Genomic DNA, 18,592 nt, shown 5'->3' with positions numbered 1-18,592 from the left:
CAAAAAGTACTAATGTATAATGACTTTGATTTGTTTTTGCAGTTTATTTATTTCGAAGGGTAATGGAGTTTTTTTTTAATTATATGGTTTACAATTTTGTATTATATATATAATCGTTATTAATTTGACATTGTTATTGACATTTATATAAAGTTGTATATACAACAATGTAGTTTTAAAAATTGTTTTAATCGTATCCCATGTAAGTAATATATAATATATTAACTAAATTGTTTGTTTGTTCTTTCTAGTTTTTATGATGAAATCAATATCATCATGATATAGTAATAAATAAAAATCAATGACGAAATATAACATTGTCATCATTTCTTAGCTTTCTTATAATACATTTTTTGAATCAAAGGATGATGTTCCTTCAATTCTTTATTCTTATTCGAACTGTATTCAATATATGCCATATCTTCACCACCAGCCAAACTTGCCAATGAACCAGCAGTTCTTTGAGCTTTAACTTTACCATTATTACTACGTTTAGTAACATTATTACCACGACCAACTGAATTATCAGCATCATCACCAACTTCTAAACTTGCAGCATCTTCATTCTTTAATAACACTTCTTGTAATAATTCTCTTCTTTCTCTTGCTGATGCATATGCTAAATCTGGTAAACTTTCCATACCATGTAAATGTGTAATAACTTTAAAAGCATAACCTTGATCAACAAGGAATGCTTGTCTTTTAGTAGAATAATACATTTCTTGTGTATCTTTTGAAACTAATGAATAGAAAAATGCATTAAAACCTTCATCATTTCTTCTCTTGGCTCTTAAGATTCTACCTAATCTTTGAGCTTCTTGACGACGTGAACCATAATGAGATGAAATTTGAATTAAACAAGTAGCTTCTGGTAAATCAATTGATGTATCACCAACTTTTGATAAGAAAATTGTATTAACTTGATCATTATATTGGAAATTTTGTAAAATATTCATACGTTCTTGTTGTGGAGTTGAACCATAAATAAATGGTTTACCTAATTTTAAAGCATATTCTTGTAATGCATAAACATTATCAGCGAAAACAATAATTTTATCACCACGTTTTTCATGATATTGAATTAAGAATTGACATGCTTGAAATTTAGTTGGATTCATAATATATAATAACATTCTTTTACGTGCACTTTCACGTAAATATTCTTGATAAAATTCAGCAGTCATTGGACACCAAACTTCTGCACATTGAACATTTGCAATATGACCTTTTTGCGCAAGATCCATCCAATTAGCTTCATATAATTTAGGGCCAATTAAGAAATTCAAATCACTAATTTTATCATCTTCTCTAACTAAAGTAGCAGTTAATCCTAATTTAGCATGTGCAGCAATAGTTGTAACAACTCTTCTAAACATAGCAGCAGGAACAACATGAACTTCATCCAAAATAATAAACCCCCATTCTCTTGAAGTTAAGAAATCCATAACTTTTTGAGAATCATGAGATCTATTTCTTGTATTAGCAACCATTGAATAAGTTGAAACAACTAACCCAGATTCACTATGAAACATTTCTTTATTATCAGATGTGAAAACTGCAACACTTTCAGGTTGAATTGTACACCATTGTAAAAATTGTTGTCTCCATTGCATAACTGAAACAGATGAAGTACATAAAACAATTGTTGATTTTCTAATAGTACATGCAGCAGTAATACCAACTAAAGTTTTACCAGCACCACATGGAAGCACAATAATACCAGATCTTGCACGACCATTACCAAACATCTTACTTAATGATTTTTCTTGATAAGGTCTAATTTGTGTTGATGGTTTTAAATCAATATCTAGATCTGGATTTCTTTGATCATTACGGAAATCATATTCTTCTAAAACAGGATAATCAATTTCTTGACATCTTTTTTTAACAATTTCCACGGAATCATTTGAAATTTCAAATGAATGAACAGCATCAATATCATCCTCTTCTATATCATCTTCTTTAGCACCAACAACAGATGCATAAATATCTTCTACTGTACCATCTGTTTGTCCTTCTTGTCCATTTGATGGTTTAGTTCCTGGTATTTTCAAATCACCTTGTTCTGGAGCTTTACCTGAAGTTAATCCATTAGCAGAATCTGATGAATCTATTCTTAACGGACCCAAAACTTCATCTTTTAATAACATTTGTAAAATATCAGCCTGTGTACTTTCCACAAAATATCTATTATGTTTTAAAACTAATTTAACTTTACCATAAGAAATTGTAGCACCTTTAATAAAATCCACAATTGATGTGGCAACTGGAACTTTTGAAAGACGATTCAAAACTGATATGATATCATCAGTTTCTAAACCAACAGAAACAGCAGCATAAAGAGAATAAGCAGTTATACGATATTCATGAATATGACTTGGTCTACTAATTGGTTCAGCAATTGTAACTAAGAAATCTTGAGCTTGTTCAGCTAATGGTGAAAAACTTTCCAATATAATTCTACCATCACTTGGAGAAATCCAAATTGGTCTTGAAGCATGATCTGGTTTTAATTTTAAATATGAAAAATCATTTTTATTAAACATTTTAGATACAACATCTGGTACATAATCAGGTGGAATATCTAAATTTGGACCAGCTTCAACCAACACATCTTCATCTTCTGCATCCTGTTGTTTCCTTTTTGTTCCTCTATTAGCAGTGGGGTTTTTTATCTTTAATGGAGCTTTTGGTTTTTTGTAATCATCATCTTCTTCTTCTTCAATTTCAGACATACTAGTATTAGTATCATCTGAAAAATCATCATCTGGGTTAACTAATTCATTGTAATTTTTGCGAGCACCTGAACGAAGAGACATGATAAGCAATGATAGGATATCTGATGATTTATCTAGTCTGAACTCGATCAAACTGATGCTAGAATCTCAATCCTGCTCAAATAAATTGAAGGCAAACTAAAACTCATATATTATCTTTATTATAAATTCAAAAGATCAATAAACCCAGACACCAATGTAAAAAAATATTACATAATCATTTATTCAACAATTCAAATTTATATTATATTAAAATTAAGTTAAATTACTTGAAATTATAAAGATTATTAAAGCTATTTGATGTTCTATATGCTAGTGTTATGTACTTGGTAGCTAAATAACTGATCAAAAAGTATTGTTGAGTAAAAAAATCTAGTGAAATAAATATATTCTATTGTACATATGAATGAAAGTAATTCTTTAATCAGTGAATTTATAAGAACCTGAAGCCATAGTGATGGAACCACCTTTATAAGAACCTCTTTTCATTTTATTTTTACCCTTTGTGAAATCTTTACCTCTAACCATACCTAATTTTTCATTAGCTTTTTCACCCCAAGTACCAGCAGCACCTTTATAAGTATTATCTTGTAAAGCTTCACCTTCAAATGAGATTTTTGATCTATCTATTCTTGAGAAATGTTTACGTTGACCTGGTTTTAATTCTGGTTCTTGGAAAGCTGGGATTGAATTTTCACGACTCGATAATGAAGCTGTACCTGAACTTGGTTCTGGTTTTTCTTCAATTTTTTGTTTCTTATTTGATTTTTTTGATGATTCATCTTCTGATGATGATGAAGAGTCTGAATCTGAATCTGAGGATGAGTCTGATGATGAAGATGAAGATGAGGATTCTGAATCTGAACGAGCTCTTTTCTTACTTGTTTCTTTCTTTTCTTCTTCAGAATCTGATGAGGATGAATCACTGTCTGAGGATGATGATGAGTCTGAATCTGAGGAGCTTGAGCTTGAGTCTGAGGATGATGAATCTGATGATGATGATGATTTTGATTCTAATTTTTCAGCGGCTTTGGTTTCAGTTTCTGATTCTGATGAACTTGAATCTGAATCTGAGGATGAGGATGATGAGGATGATGATGAGTCTGAGTCTGAAGAGCTTGAACTTGAACCAGATTCTGAATCTGATGATGATGAATCTGAACTTTCTTTCTTTTCTTCAATCTTCTTTGGTTCTTCTTTAGCTTCTTCTTCAGCGTCTGAATCTGAATCTGAGTCTGAATCTGAAGATTCACTTTCAGAACTTGAACTTGATTCATCATCTGATTCTGAACCTGAATCTGAATCTGAGGATTCTTCAGATTTTCCAGTTTCTTTTGATTCTTCAATTTTTTGTAAAAGTTCTTCTAATTTACCTTCTGGTTGAACTAAATTAACATTTTTTTTTTCAATTTCTTTCTTTAATTTCTTTGTAATTGAAGTGAATTCATTACGTTCAAGGTAATCAACCACAAGTGAAAGGATTTCTTGTTGTGAAGCCATCTTCTTTTTTAAATGAATGAATATATTTTTGTTGAATAAAACTTGCCACAATTCTTTTAATTTTAATGGAGAGAAATATTTCAAATTTTTAAATTTTTTTTTTTCCTATCAAAATTTACTATGGAAAAAAAGAAAAAAAAAATTAAAAGATGGTGGTTCGTGCACTCAATCAACACTTTTATAAGCTACAACAACAATTAAATTAACAGTATTCATTATATGTTCATTAAATATTCATAAATTGTTAATTCATATCATTCATAATCTTGAAGAATATAGTTTTTTATAATTCTCTTCAAAAAGTTCACGATAAGGTTTCCCTAAATCTTGATCAATATTACCATTTTGACCATCAACATTATTATTCAAACTATCAAGAATAACTTTAATAATACTACCAGGTGCTTCACAATTTAATAAATGACCACCATCTATATCCAAAGGTTTAACATATTTCAATTGATTTCTTATTTTTTCTGAACTTCCTTCTGGTGTCCAAGTTGATTGTTTCCCCATTACATGAATCACTGGTACGTTAACATTTGATAAAACTTCTTTCCATATCTTAATTGCAGGGCCTCCACATAGGTAACAAATCATTTGATGTTCTTTTGAAGTTTTAGCATAAGTTGAACCATCTTTTTTAATAATTTTCTCAGATTCTAAAAAATCATCAAGAATTTCTTTATTAAAATTTTTAAATATACTTTTTTTTCTAAAATAAGAATCAAATTCATTTTCACTAGGGAATTCTGTTTTAATAATCTTATTTAAAGAACGATTCATCTTTTCCATTTTAGCAGTATATGAATCATCACCATAAATCACAGGTTCAATAATTATAGCATGTTCAAACATCAATGGAGCCAAAGTACAAGCATAAAGAGATTGATACCCACCCATAGAATGACCAATAACAACATTACTACCTTGTAACCTTAGACTTTTAGCCACTTGAATCAAATCATGAGCACCTTCTCTCCAATCAGCAGCATAACCTAATCTACCATTATTTTCAACTGCACTTTCACCATGACTAACCAAATCAATAGCTACAGCGTTAACTAATTGCCATGATAAAGAATCTTCATTATCTTCCGAGTATTGGAATAATCTCTTGATATGATATTGCCATATAGCTTTAGTCATCCCAGTACCAGCCATAAAGAATAAATTAACAGCTCTTCTATGATTACTCTTTCTATCTCTTTTTAATCTATAATGATCAAACACAACAGCTAATGAAGCACCACTAGGTATAGTTGAATGCAGTGTCATTCTTGGGAATTCAGCTTCCACCACTTTCACATACTTATCATATGGTTTTGACATGTCTTTGATGATTTGTTTAGTATACATCATGAATATCAAGAAGAAGATAATAACGGGGCAATCATTTACCTTTATACAATCAACAAAATATTGGCATCACCACTATCACCACCACAAAGTTTAAACAATAGACATTGATTACTTTTCTTTTCGGCTATTTCTTGATTGTCACTAAATTCTGATTTGCTTTTAATTTGCCGTAGTCTTTATGAGTGTTTTTGCCAAACATCACGTATTCAAAAAACAATTTGGAAAGACCGAAAGACCCCTCATATATTTAAAATTCGAGGGATTTGACTGTCATTTACAAAAGTGTCATTATACATTATAATAATTAATATACCCGTATATTCGCATTTATTTAACCGTCCTTGAAAAAATTATATAAATATTAGTTATAGTTTGGCTAATGGAGCCTTTAATTGTTCATGATTTGATGGTACCTGTACCTCTTTGATCTCTCCTACCCTTTGTTGTTGTTGTCTTTTTTTCTTTCTAAAGACAAGATTCTTCTTTGCATGTTCATTATATCCTTTATTGAACAATGTAGTATATTCTTTATGATTTAATTGTGGACGATCAGTAAAATCAACTTCATCAGTATTTAAGATATATTTATTTAATGATTTTATAATTATCCCCAAGATATCTTCTGGATGTTCACCGTTAACTAAATGTCTTCCATGTGGGATATTATAAGGATCTAATTGTTTTATATGATTTCTAAAAATTTTAGCATGAGCTGGTATAGTCCAATCTGATTTATCACCTTGGATATGAACCAATGGAATATCAATTCTTTCAACAACATCTAATCCAATTGGAACTACTTTTTTGGATGATGTATATGAAATCATTTGTAATTGTTTATTAGTCTTCGTGGAAACTTTACCATCTGAATGAATTAATTTTTCAGATTCAATGAGATCATGTAAGATTTCTTTATTAAATTTAGTGAAGAATCCTTTATTCTGGAAATAATCATTAAATGAACTTTCATTTGGGAATTCAGTTATTAAAGCACGATCAACAACAGCCATTAAATTATCCCACATTATTTCAATCTCTTTATTCATATATCTTTCACCAATATTTGATACTGGTTCAATTAAAATCATAAATCTAAATAATGCAGGTGATAAAGATGCAGCAAACATTGTATGAAATCCACCCATTGAATGTCCTACACCAATATTAAAACCTTCAAAATTTAATTGATTAGCAATCTTATTCAAGTCTCTACCACCATCTCTCCAATCATATTCATAACCTAATTTCCCATTATTTAAAATTGCAGATTCACCATGAGTTGCAGAATCAATAGCAATAATATTATTAATTTGCCAACTTAATTCAGGATGATTAAATGAATAACTCATTAATCTTTTAGCATAATATTTCCAAATGGATTTATTCATACCTGTTCCATGACAAAAATATAAATTTATTGGATGTCTCTTGGGATCTTTAAACTGTGGACGAATCTTATAATGATCCACAACTAGTTGTAATTTAGAATTTGGGGGTAATGTTGAATATTTAGTGAATCTAGGGAAAGCCCCATCAAAGACTCTTTCAAACTTATCATAAGTTAAAGACATTTTCTCTTTAATATTATATTGATACTATGATATTATGGGTGAAACTTCAAGGAGAACAAGAGATTTGGAATAAGCAAGTAATATACGAACAACCAGACACACAGTAGAACAATCAGAGCTTTGCAGATACTATACTAGCACAGAATAACCAGTTTACCAACCAACTTTTCAATGGATAACCAGTCTAAACTCTGAGCTTCTTCTACCTTAACAATAAATAAATAAAACATAAATCTAAACAAAATGCAATTTAAGAAATCAAACAGATTTATAATTTGAAATCGAAATCCGTGTTTTCTTGTCTTCGCTTAGTGGGATTCACAATTACGCTAAAAATTGAAAAACGAGCATCCCGAAATTTGAAATCCCTTCTTATCTCATCAACTCCAAATTCTGTCACATAAAGGAACATAATAACGCATGTAACAAGCAGTCCTTTACCAGGCAACATAGGTAGCTTCCATTTCGTCAGTATATTACTTTAAGTAGTAAGCACTTGTCAGACTAATGGCCCATATATCATAGATCTGATCCAGTGTTGAAGATTGAAAATTGTCGAATTAGTACCTTGTCACTACATTTCTTAACTACTGTAAATCATGCTTAGTAAAACATGCACGGACTATTATAAGAATGGTATTTAACTAAAATGTATTAAAACAATATTGGAACTAAACATTAGATCATGATTCATTATATGGAAACTGGTGTTATTTGTGAGTTGAATAAGTGATAAAAAGACTCACTATATTGGGTATAAAAAAATTTATAATAATTGTAAATTGTGAAAATTGTGAAAAAAATATTAATACCTTTGTTTGTGAGATGTAAATTAAGAATCTGGATTACTATCAGTCCTTATATCAACTTCTTCATCTGTTTCAACATTCGTATCAGCATTCGTATCATTTGAAGAAGGTTGTTGTATTGTTTGAGAACCTTGTGAAGTTTGAGATAATTCTTGAGTTGAAATATCTTCTTCATCCGTAGTATTTGATTCTTCATATTCTGTATCACTATCAGTTTCAATAGCATTATCATTATTAGGTACTGATTGATGTTGTGAACTTGAATTTGAATGACTTGATAAACTTTCTCCAAATGATAATTTTTGCTTTGGTAAATGTTGTTGATTTGAAGTATTTAATTCTAATTTAGATTTAAAACTTTGAGGTGATGATAATGACATTAAACTTTCTATAGCTTCTGCCTCAGGGTTTTGATTCTTATCTTGTTGAAATTTATTTGCATCTATTCTTAAATTGGTTTGTAAATTTGGTCTTTTTTTAGGTGATCTTGATTTTGATATAGCTTGTAAAAATGCTCTATTTGCTGAACCATCATCATTTTCAAATTCATTTATATGAAGAGAATGATCAATTTTAATCTTTGTTGGGGATTTAAGTAAATTATTTGAATTTGGTTTTGTAATTTTTGATGGTGATTTATTTTTACGTGGTGATGATTTAACTTGAAGATGATTCTGTTGTTGTTGTTGTGTACTATCCCAAAATTCTTCATATGTTTTAGGATCCCCTTTTCTCTGTGAAGATACTAATTCATGGAATGGTTCATCTAAATCAGAATCTTTATTCATTACATTTTTTTCTAATTCATCTAAAGATTGATTAGCCCAACCATGTTGATATTTAACAAATGCATAACTTAACCTTGCTTTTAAAGTTGAAGAAATTTGTCTAATTGGAGGTTTTTCTAATTCTTCTTGATCATCTCTATGAAATTGTGATGGTGATTTTAAAGGTGATGTTGTTAAATCTGTATTAGTCTTACCAGAAAATGGAGTTTGTGGAACATTTGATAATCTAAATTTACCTGATGAATTTAATGAAGGTGTAGTTGGTGGTAAATTTGGTATAAGATCACCTGGTGATTGGAAATTACCAATTGATAATTTCCTTCTTTGAGATGGAGGTGTTTGAGGTATTATATCTTCTTGTTTTTTATCATCATTATTATTAGAATCTGATGTAATTGATGATGAACGTTTCTTTCTTTCAGGTGTAGAAGGTATCACTGGTTCTTTAACTAATTCTTGTTCTCTTTTTGGTGATTTTATAATTGAATTATCTGGTTCTGTCATGTTTATAGTATATCTTTTATTAATCCGAAATGACTTATAATCAAAATAGTACTTGTGAATACTCTCAACTTTCTCTATATGTTAAAACTTCTACTTCTTTACAGCCACTATACTCTTTAAATCTACTTTTCAAATGACTTTAACAATGTGTCTGAATAGGAGGCAAATTTTAAAATATGACTCGTTGATAATGATTAATACCCGAATGTAAACACAATATTTTTAAAGAAAAACAAAAAAAGGGATTGGAATTATGTCTCAAAAAGATGCTATGATAATCTATGAAATGACGATGCAATAATTGATAGTAACTATGGTTATTTGAAAGCCTTTAAAAGATGTAACAATTCAAAATGTATATCCAGTGTCCACTGTCTATAATAATTATGGCTGTAGCGGTTTTTATTTGTATTTTGAATTTTAAAATTGTTTCTATAACAACAAAATTTCTTCTTTTTTATGGAAATTCGCTAACTTTTTAATTTTTATTTGAAACTCGAAATTTGGTGGTTTTCTAAATTTTTTACCAAAACAAAAACAACACGAAAAAAATTGACCGTTTAAGGAAATTCGACGTTTTGGGATTATGATAAATTACATCAATTTGAGGTTTAACATGTGAATGGGTGTACGTTATTTAATGTCTTTAAGTGACTTGTGAATCAATTGATATTTGAAATTGGATACTCCTATGTCAGTCACAAGATAATCTCATGTGTGTTCATATGTTCCCATGGGGCTGGTTCTAACTTGCTGGTTTAGTCCCTACTTGGAAGTTGAGTATGAATTTCAATCGAGAACTTAAAAAGAACTTTACGTAAGTACAAAGGTACGTAGGTACGCTTAGCCGGCTATAACGAGATAGGTACGCTTTATCAACTTGTATTTTTAGTTGGACTGATAAGTTGCAACTTGCTATCGTATGAGACAGCTAGAAAATACAATTACTTGTTAAATACTTACAGACCTCCTTTTATAGCTGTCTTAAACGTCTGAATCTGGATGTGAAAGACATTTCACAAAATTAGTTTGAAATTATCCAACTACGTCTACAATCAATTGATAACAATATATGTATATAAGCTAGCTGTGATAGTATATATAGCTATACTGAAAAGACTATATCAATTGATCGATTGAAAGGGCCCTCATCAAAATCATATTCATTCTAATACCTAGGTTATGTAAAATTGGTTAAAATTTTTTTATAAATTCTTTGCAATTCACCATTATGAATTTGAATCCAATCATGATTATAACATTCTAAAATGTCTAACCTTTTATCAATATTAACACGTAGTAAAGATGAAACAAAATCTTTAGCTAAAAGTGAAACTTTTGACCATTGTCTTAATTTAAAATTTAATTGACCTTTTTTAGCACTTTTAATAATATTTAATTCATTACCATCTTCATAAAATGGTGAAATTCCACTAAGCATAATATGACTTATAATACCTAATGACCAAATATCACATTTTGAATCATAACCTCTTTTAACAAGTGATGATTTAGTTAATATACCTTTTTTAAAATCAGGATTTTTTTTCAAATCAAATCCAACTTCTGGTGCACAATATTCAGGTGTACCAACAACAGTAAACATTCTTCTCTTTGTTGAACAAATTGATTTAGCTATACCAAAATCTGCTAAAACAACTTTAGTGAAAGGTTCTGGTGTAGCTAATAAAATATTATCTAATTTTAAATCTCTATGAACTATTCCATTTTGATGAAGATAACGTAATGCATTTGTGATTTGATAAACTATAACTAATGCTTCAAATTCTGGTATTGAACATAATGAATTACCTTTAGCTAAATATGAAAAAAGATCACCACCACAGATTCTGGTTGATATTTGTTAGTATCTGTATATATAGTGATTCAAGCTGTGTTTTTTAATACTTACAAGTCTTCAAAGATATATAAATGCTCACCAATATGATTAGCTTCATGAACTTTTATGATATTTGGCTATAATAATGTTTGTTAGTATGTTATTGAGTCTTTTCATAAAAATATATCAGAAGCTTGTCAACATACATGATCCAATTTTAATAAAACTTTAGCTTCAAATTGAATTAAATTAGTTCTATTCTTTATGATTTTTACAGCACATAATTTGGAATCTTGTTTCCTTTTAGATACAAAGACCTTTTGAAAAGTTAGTTGATCATCAGCATTATCAATCGAATATAAGTATATCTTAGGTATCATCTCATACGTATCCAAAGGTACCATTTCCTAAGATCCTATTACTTATTGACCATCCAGGTAACTCTTTGACAATAGAACTTTCATTCATTATAGCATCACCATATTCAGCTTCTTGATTACCAAAGATTGATTGATATTCAAGTTCAATACCATATTCAATTGCAATTGTATCTAAATGATTCAATAACACTGTAGAGTTCTTAGCAATCTTAACATCATTGATATAAGTACCATTTAATGAAACATCTTTCAAATAGATTAAAGGAATTGAATTATCATCAAATTGAATACTCCAAATGACACAATGAGTACCTGAAATGGCTGGATGATTAATTGTTATTGTATTACCAACGTTTCTTCCAATTGATGTTTTTTGATTTTTTATTATTGGGAATGAATCTTCAATTCCTGTATCAACTTCACCAAATTCATTGAATCTATCAAGAACAATAAGTTCACCAAATTGTGGAATGTCTTCTTCAATCAGTGCCATATTAAATTTCGTCTACCTTAAAGATCGATCTGATTCAGCTAATGGAACAGAATTGACCCAGCTTTAAACCAACGTCAATATCAACATGATTTCAATATAACAACAAACACTTTAAAGTAATTTTCACACCAAATTAAATAATTAGCCGCCAACATGATTCAAAAGTTTTTGTTTTTCATATTGGGATCTGAATATATCTGATAATTTGCCGCTGACACCAAAAAAAAATGCTTTTCCTAACTAAAACAACCAATAAAAAGCTCAAAACTTCGGAATTGAAATTCGTACATAGTCAAATAGATTGGATGAATTATAAAAATTAAAACTATTCCTTTGAATCACTTCCCTTTAGAAGATCAAGGGCGAAAATAGCAAAAAGAAAATAATCGGGCCGAGCAGGGAATTGAACCCTGGGCCACTCGCATGCTTGTGGATATTAGATTGAGTGAACCCAATCTTCGCCCAAAGCGAGTATCATACCACTAGACCACACGGCCGAATTATAAAATTTGAAAATGTGCTGTTTTTTGCGTTCTGCAGCCCCCATTATGGTTCGGCCACCGTCAATTTCTGCTTTGGGCAAAAGGTAAACAAACATTTTTGTTGATGTTTTTCTTTTATATCAACTAAATTAAAGGTTGAAACATGAAAGTTTTGACAGACACCTTCATTAATCAACTATCAAATAGAGAACACAATAAGTGAAAAAGCATATTAATCATGGAAGAGTTTGGCGCTCGAGATATAAACAAGCCAAATGACGATGGGATCTCGTCAGGAAGATTAAACTTATTATCATCACCTTTGAAGATTTCATTAGCCAGTACACAGTCTCAACAGCAACAACAACAATTACAATTACAACATATCAACAAATCCTTGAGATCCAGTACATCTGCCATTGCAACACCGCAAGAGGAAAATGGTGATTTTGCAGTGATATCAAATCAATTTACAAGTCTTATTGAACAATTATCTAAAATTTATACTGAAATTGGTTATTCTAAAAATGATATACAAAAAAATGAAAAGAAATTATTCACAGCGGTATCTAATACATTTGATCAGTTTTTGGAAGATTCATTGAATTATAAAAATGATTTGATTAAACAAAATAATGAAATCACAACAAACTTGAAAATCATTTTAAACATTCTTGATGATCCAACTGGTAATAAATCTATACCTGATTTATATTTGAGGAATCTAGTTGTTAAAGAAAACCAAGAAACTTCAACTCTATTGAGTAAGAAAAAATCATTGAATATAGCGGTGAATCATGTTATGGGGAAATATCAAAGTACAATGTTAAAATATTTAGAAAACTGTATGAAATTAAACAAAATCCAATCAAGACTTGGTGATGATGTTGTTTCAAATGATGATGGAAAAGCTTTAAATATACCAAATTTAGAAAACTCAATAAGTATCTTCAATGTTTTTGAATCTTCAACTTCAAGTTCTGAGATTTATGAAATGGTTGCATCAGATCCAGAAACTTTTTTCCAAAATTTATCATTATGTGACTTATCAATTATTAAATTTGATTTAATTACTTCCAAGACACAATTTTGTGAAAATCAAATCCATGAAAGATTAATATTAGTACAATCGTTATCATCTGAGATTATTGAACTCTCAAAAGAATTGGAAATTGATTATAATAATGATTACATCACATTAGCAGAAACAATACAAACATTCACAACACCAAATACTGATCTCAATCAATTCAACATAGGACAAGATATAATCAATGAATTAGAACGTGTAATTCAAGAACTAAAATCAATAAAAGAATCTAGATTCGAACAAAAACAAACATATCAAAAACAATGTGAAGAATTATGGGTTAAATTAGGTGAAGAACAAAGTCAAATTGAAAATTTCCAATACATCAATAAATCATTATCAATTATTAGTATACAAAACTATGAATCAGAGCTAGAAAGACTTTTGGAGCTGAAGAAAGTCCTAATGAAAGATCTTATACTCGACGCAAGAAATAAAATAACAGAATTTTGGGATTTATTATTTTATTCTGATGAAGAAAGAGATAAATTTTCACCATTTAAAAGAGAGATTTATGATGATCAAACATTAAGTGAACATGAAGAACAAATTGAATCTTTATCTAAGAAATATGAAACTTATAAACCAATATTGGATGGTGTTCAACAATTTAAAGATTTGATACAAGATAAACAACAATTAGAAATTAGTTCAAAAGATTCTTCAAGATTATTACAAAGAAATTCACATAAAATCTTAATGGAGGAAGAAAAAATTAGAAAAAGATTATCAAGACAATTACCAAAAATTGTGGAATCTTTAAAAATTAAATTAAATGAATTTGAAAAAAATTATGGTTATCAATTTACATTTGTTGATTCAGAAATTTTATCACAAATTGAAGAACAAGGTAAAAACTTAGCGAATAGTGGAAGAGCATCAACAAGAAGAGTTGTAAGTGCTGGTGCAGGTGCAGGAACTGGCTCAACTGCACCAACACGCCCAACATCAAGAGCAGTTTCAAGACAACCAACAAGACCACCATCAAGAGCTCCATCAACACAACCAACTAGACAACCAACTAGAGCACCAACTAGACAACCTTCAAGAATGGCATCACGTACCACCTCAAGATTAAATTCTCCAACAAAACCAATACCAGCAAACCCAGCGCCATTATCAAATAATAGCTCATCAAGATTACCAATACAAAGCGTTCAAGGTATTAGAAAACCATCAGTACCAATCCCCTCATATAAAAGACCAACTCTGGCTTCAAGACCTTCAATACCCAAATCTCAATCATGTATACCCAAATTATCATCCCCACCAAAAGATTCAAGATTAAATATAAGTTCAAATATGTTGAAAGATCCTTCAATACGAAGAACTCCAATAAGAGCAACACCATCATTACAAAGAAGTACAAGTTCATTTCAACCACAATTATCAAGATTAGATGAACAATCATTAACAGGGAGTCCCAAATCAAGAACCAAACCAAGATTATCACCTTTAAAAGAATCTAATAGATCAAATTTACCATTATCAAATTTAAAATTAAAACCTAGTGTTAATACAGTAACAACATCACCTTTAAAATCTTTGAAAAAAGATGAATATAGTTCACAAGAGAAAATTCATGAAGAAGATGAATTGATAAGTTCTGATGTTGAGAATGATACTTATTCAAGTTGGAGAAGAGAACAACTACAAAGATTAAATAAAACTTCAATTGATCTGAGACAAGATACTTTTTAAAACTTGAAGTTTATGAGTTATTTGTTACTTTTATTAATAAGATAGATGATTTGTTATTTTATGTGTTTTATATTACTTTTCTATTATTATATACCCCTAATTGTTTTAGTATACGGACATTCGTTTTTTATATATAATTACAATGTAATGATAATCAACCACTTTTAATTATTAATCATAAACAACAGGTTAATGTGATCACCATTTTTTGGCTTCCAGACCATCTGGTGGTGAAGTTTCAACTTTTTTAGAACCAACTTCATCCCAATTTGTACTTAAAGCAGTACCATTACTTTCCAGATAAGATTTCATCATTGCACGTTTACCTTCTTCACTAGCACCTGCATAAATTTTTTTAAAGAAAGCATCTTCACCACCTTCTTCTTCATCATCATCTTCAATTTCAAATTTACTCCAATCTCTTGCATTTTTAGCAGATGATGGATAAGCAATTCCTGAAGGTTTTGAAATTTCTTCAATCGGAATTGGTTTAGGTTTATTCTCAGATAATGAGATATTTTTGGTAGGATTCAATATAGCTTGTTTCATTTGGGAATCAGATTCATCTTTTTTATTAGATTCATCATTCCCATTAACTAATTGAGTAGTTTCTTGACCACGTTGTTCAATTTGTGTCCAATCAATAGAAGTATCAACTTTAACCAAGATTAATTGAATTGTAGTTTCATTAACTAAGAAATTTGATGATTTAGGATCAATTTTAGCAAATAATGGATCAATTTCATATTGAAATTCTGAACTGTTTTTGGTTGGATAGTCAATTGATACAGAAGTTTCAGTAAATTCAACATTAACTAATTTCTCATCTTTTGGAACTTTATCAATGAAAATATTGATTATAACTTTATCATCACCTTGTTGTAACATATCAAGTCTAATACCTTTCCCTTTGAAAGTTGATGGTGTTTGTGGTTGGGTTTGTGTTTGTTCTTGTGATTGAGATGATGATGTTGTTGTATTTGTACCAGCACTTGATGGAGTAGAATCAGGATTATGTATAGCTGTCCAATCAAGATCTTTCAACTCTAATTTATCAGCCTTTTTATGTAATTTAATGAACCATAATTCAACTTGTTGTTTATCAAATGAATATTTTTTTGCAAGATTTAAATATTCAATAGCTAATTGTAATTCATTTTGATTATAATAATACAGGAAATATTTATGGAAAACAGTGGCTAAATGAGTTCTATTACCTCTATCTTTAGCAACTTTACCAGCTTTACCCAATACTTTAAATGTTTCATCATATTTTTTCAATCTTTGTAAAGCAGTAGCTTTACCAATCAATGCCTTGAAAGCATTTGGATTCTCTTTAAGTGCTAATTCAAATTGGACAAGAGCTTCGTCCAGTTGTTGATCATCTAGCAGCTTGTTCCCGTTCAGGATAATCTTATCAATGGCCATATTTATCACTTATAGTAACACCTCTTCTTCTTTGAAATCAATTCCACAATAATCAAGTCAAATTCTACAAAAGTTTATGATCCTTTCTCAATTCTGACACTAAAATGAAAGTAAATCAAGTAATCAAAAATAAATTCGCGGATACTTTAAATTGTTGTGTCCAGAACCGAAAAAAAATTTCAAAGCGATGAGATACGAATTTTAATAAATATAACCAGTATAATTGATTTAATATTGATTATAATAACTTGAAGTACAAGGGTTTCTTGATAAAATGAGTGATACTATTGCTAGCTTGAACGAACCAAAGGTTCAGTGCTTAGTGCTTGATGCTACACCTCTTATAACGCAACATGTCTCCACATTACAACAACATGCTAAACAATTTTATACAACTCCAACAGTTTTCAAAGAAATTAGAGATGAAACTGCAAGACGTAATTTGGAATTATGGGGTGAAAATTTAATTCAAAGACATCCAAAACCTGAATTTATTAAAAAAGTTAGTGATTTTGCTAAATTAACTGGTGATTTCCAAGTTTTAAGTGCTAATGATATTCATATTATTGCATTAACTTATGAATTAGAATGTGAATTAAATCATGGTGATTGGAGATTAAGAAAATATCCTGGTGAAGTTTTACAATTTAATAAATCTAAGAAATCTGCTGAAGCGAGTGAATCAAAAGAAAATGATGTTAAAGAAGATCCAATACAGAATAATGATAATTTGGAAGAATCAAAAGAAGAATCTAAAGAATCAAATGAAGAACCACAACCAGAAGTTAAAAAGAAACAAAGACGTAGAGGTGGTAAGAAACAAAGAGCTAAAAGAGAAGCAGCATTACAAGCAGAATTAGATGATGAAGAACAATCACAACAATCTCAAGAACAATCTCAAGATGATACACTAACAGAAACCACTAATAAATTAGAATCATTAAACATTAAAGAATCAAATGAATCATCAAATCAAGAATTAACTCAAGATTATGATGATGAAGAAGATGATGGAGATTGGATTGATCAAGATAATTTATTACAAGAAATGATTAAAGATAGTGGAGAAAAAATTGAAAAACAAACAGAATCTATAACAAAAATTAAAGTTGCACTTTCAACTCAAGATTTTGCATGTCAAAATGTTTCATTACAAATTGGATTAAATTTAATGAATACATTATCAGGATTACAAATTAAAAGAGTTAGAAATTATATGTTAAGATGTTATGCATGTTTCCGTATTGTTCCATTCCCTAAGGATGGTAAACCAAAACATTTTTGTTCTTATTGTGGTGGTCAAACAATTTTAAGATGTGCAGTTAGTGTTGATGCAAGAACTGGTGAAGTTACACCACATTTAAAAGCAAATTTTGAATGGCATAAGCGAGGTGATCGTTATTCAATTGCTTCACCATTAAGTAAAAATTCACAAAAAAGATTAGGTAAAAAAGGTTTTGTTCATAATAAATCAAATAAACAAAAAGAATATCAAGAACCAATTTTAAGAGAAGATCAAAAAGAATATTCAAAAGCTATTAAAGATGATGATTGGTTAAGAAGACAAAATGAAAAAGTCTTGAATGATTGGATTGGTGGTGGTAGTGCAGATAATGTTATTTCACCATTTTCTGCTCAAGGTTTTAGATCAAGTGGTGTTAAAGTTGGTAAAGGTAGATTTGTAAATTCTTCAAGAAGAAGATGAATGTAAAATACACTTTAAAATATTGAATTCCTGTAGATATGTATTAGATTGATTTATTTCTATATATAAAATCCTTATTAATCTTTCTATAATCAATTACATTCAAACAGAAAAATTCAAAAATGTAATAAATAAATAAAACGTTATGGACATAACTTCATC

At 29.4% G+C, this 18,592-nt stretch overlaps 9 protein-coding genes across 9 annotated transcripts; 2 read left to right on the top strand and 7 right to left on the bottom strand.

The window, feature by feature from the left end:
- Positions 1-323: 323 nt before the first annotated feature.
- Positions 324-2,819, bottom strand: SSL2 (TFIIH/NER complex ATPase/helicase subunit SSL2; the record flags this gene model as incomplete). Its single annotated transcript, XM_011275091.1, has 1 exon — positions 324-2,819. The coding sequence occupies one exon, from the start codon at positions 2,817-2,819 to the stop codon at positions 324-326; it is 2,496 nt and encodes an 831-aa protein (XP_011273393.1).
- Positions 2,820-3,197: 378 nt separating this feature from the next.
- On the bottom strand, positions 3,198-4,277 carry BN7_4340 (nucleolar and coiled-body phosphoprotein 1 family protein; the record flags this gene model as incomplete). Its single annotated transcript, XM_011275090.1, has 1 exon — positions 3,198-4,277. One exon carries the CDS (start codon positions 4,275-4,277, stop codon positions 3,198-3,200), a length of 1,080 nt encoding a protein of 359 aa, XP_011273392.1.
- A 258-nt stretch (positions 4,278-4,535) lies between these two features.
- BN7_4339 (alpha/beta hydrolase) lies at positions 4,536-5,609 on the bottom strand (the record flags this gene model as incomplete). Its single annotated transcript, XM_011275089.1, has 1 exon — positions 4,536-5,609. The coding sequence occupies one exon, from the start codon at positions 5,607-5,609 to the stop codon at positions 4,536-4,538; it is 1,074 nt and encodes a 357-aa protein (XP_011273391.1).
- Positions 5,610-6,004: 395 nt separating this feature from the next.
- BN7_4338 (alpha/beta fold hydrolase) lies at positions 6,005-7,210 on the bottom strand (the record flags this gene model as incomplete). Its single annotated transcript, XM_011275088.1, has 1 exon — positions 6,005-7,210. One exon carries the CDS (start codon positions 7,208-7,210, stop codon positions 6,005-6,007), a length of 1,206 nt encoding a protein of 401 aa, XP_011273390.1.
- Positions 7,211-8,042: 832 nt separating this feature from the next.
- On the bottom strand, positions 8,043-9,311 carry WHI5 (transcriptional repressor WHI5; the record flags this gene model as incomplete). Its single annotated transcript, XM_011275087.1, has 1 exon — positions 8,043-9,311. The coding sequence occupies one exon, from the start codon at positions 9,309-9,311 to the stop codon at positions 8,043-8,045; it is 1,269 nt and encodes a 422-aa protein (XP_011273389.1).
- A 1,180-nt stretch (positions 9,312-10,491) lies between these two features.
- On the bottom strand, positions 10,492-12,024 carry MEK1 (serine/threonine protein kinase MEK1; the record flags this gene model as incomplete). Its single annotated transcript, XM_011275086.1, has 2 exons — positions 10,492-11,129; positions 11,574-12,024. The coding sequence occupies 2 exons, from the start codon at positions 12,022-12,024 to the stop codon at positions 10,492-10,494; spliced, it is 1,089 nt and encodes a 362-aa protein (XP_011273388.1).
- Positions 12,025-12,744: 720 nt separating this feature from the next.
- ASE1 (Ase1p) lies at positions 12,745-15,297 on the top strand (the record flags this gene model as incomplete). The annotated part of the gene is made up of 1 exon (XM_011275085.1): positions 12,745-15,297. The coding sequence occupies one exon, from the start codon at positions 12,745-12,747 to the stop codon at positions 15,295-15,297; it is 2,553 nt and encodes an 850-aa protein (XP_011273387.1).
- Positions 15,298-15,495: 198 nt separating this feature from the next.
- On the bottom strand, positions 15,496-16,725 carry SGT1 (co-chaperone SGT1; the record flags this gene model as incomplete). The annotated part of the gene is made up of 1 exon (XM_011275084.1): positions 15,496-16,725. One exon carries the CDS (start codon positions 16,723-16,725, stop codon positions 15,496-15,498), a length of 1,230 nt encoding a protein of 409 aa, XP_011273386.1.
- A 274-nt stretch (positions 16,726-16,999) lies between these two features.
- On the top strand, positions 17,000-18,430 carry NOB1 (rRNA-binding endoribonuclease; the record flags this gene model as incomplete). Its single annotated transcript, XM_011275083.1, has 1 exon — positions 17,000-18,430. The coding sequence occupies one exon, from the start codon at positions 17,000-17,002 to the stop codon at positions 18,428-18,430; it is 1,431 nt and encodes a 476-aa protein (XP_011273385.1).
- Positions 18,431-18,592: the final 162 nt, after the last annotated feature.

The sequence above is a fragment of the Wickerhamomyces ciferrii genome, contig 00153 (genome assembly GCF_000313485.1).
Source record: "Wickerhamomyces ciferrii WGS project CAIF00000000 data, strain NRRL Y-1031 F-60-10, contig 00153, whole genome shotgun sequence".
In the NCBI taxonomy this organism is placed as follows: domain Eukaryota; kingdom Fungi; phylum Ascomycota; class Saccharomycetes; order Phaffomycetales; family Wickerhamomycetaceae; genus Hansenula; species Hansenula ciferrii.
Note: the sequence above shows the minus strand (reverse complement) of the source record. Positions and strands in the feature narration are given on the sequence as shown.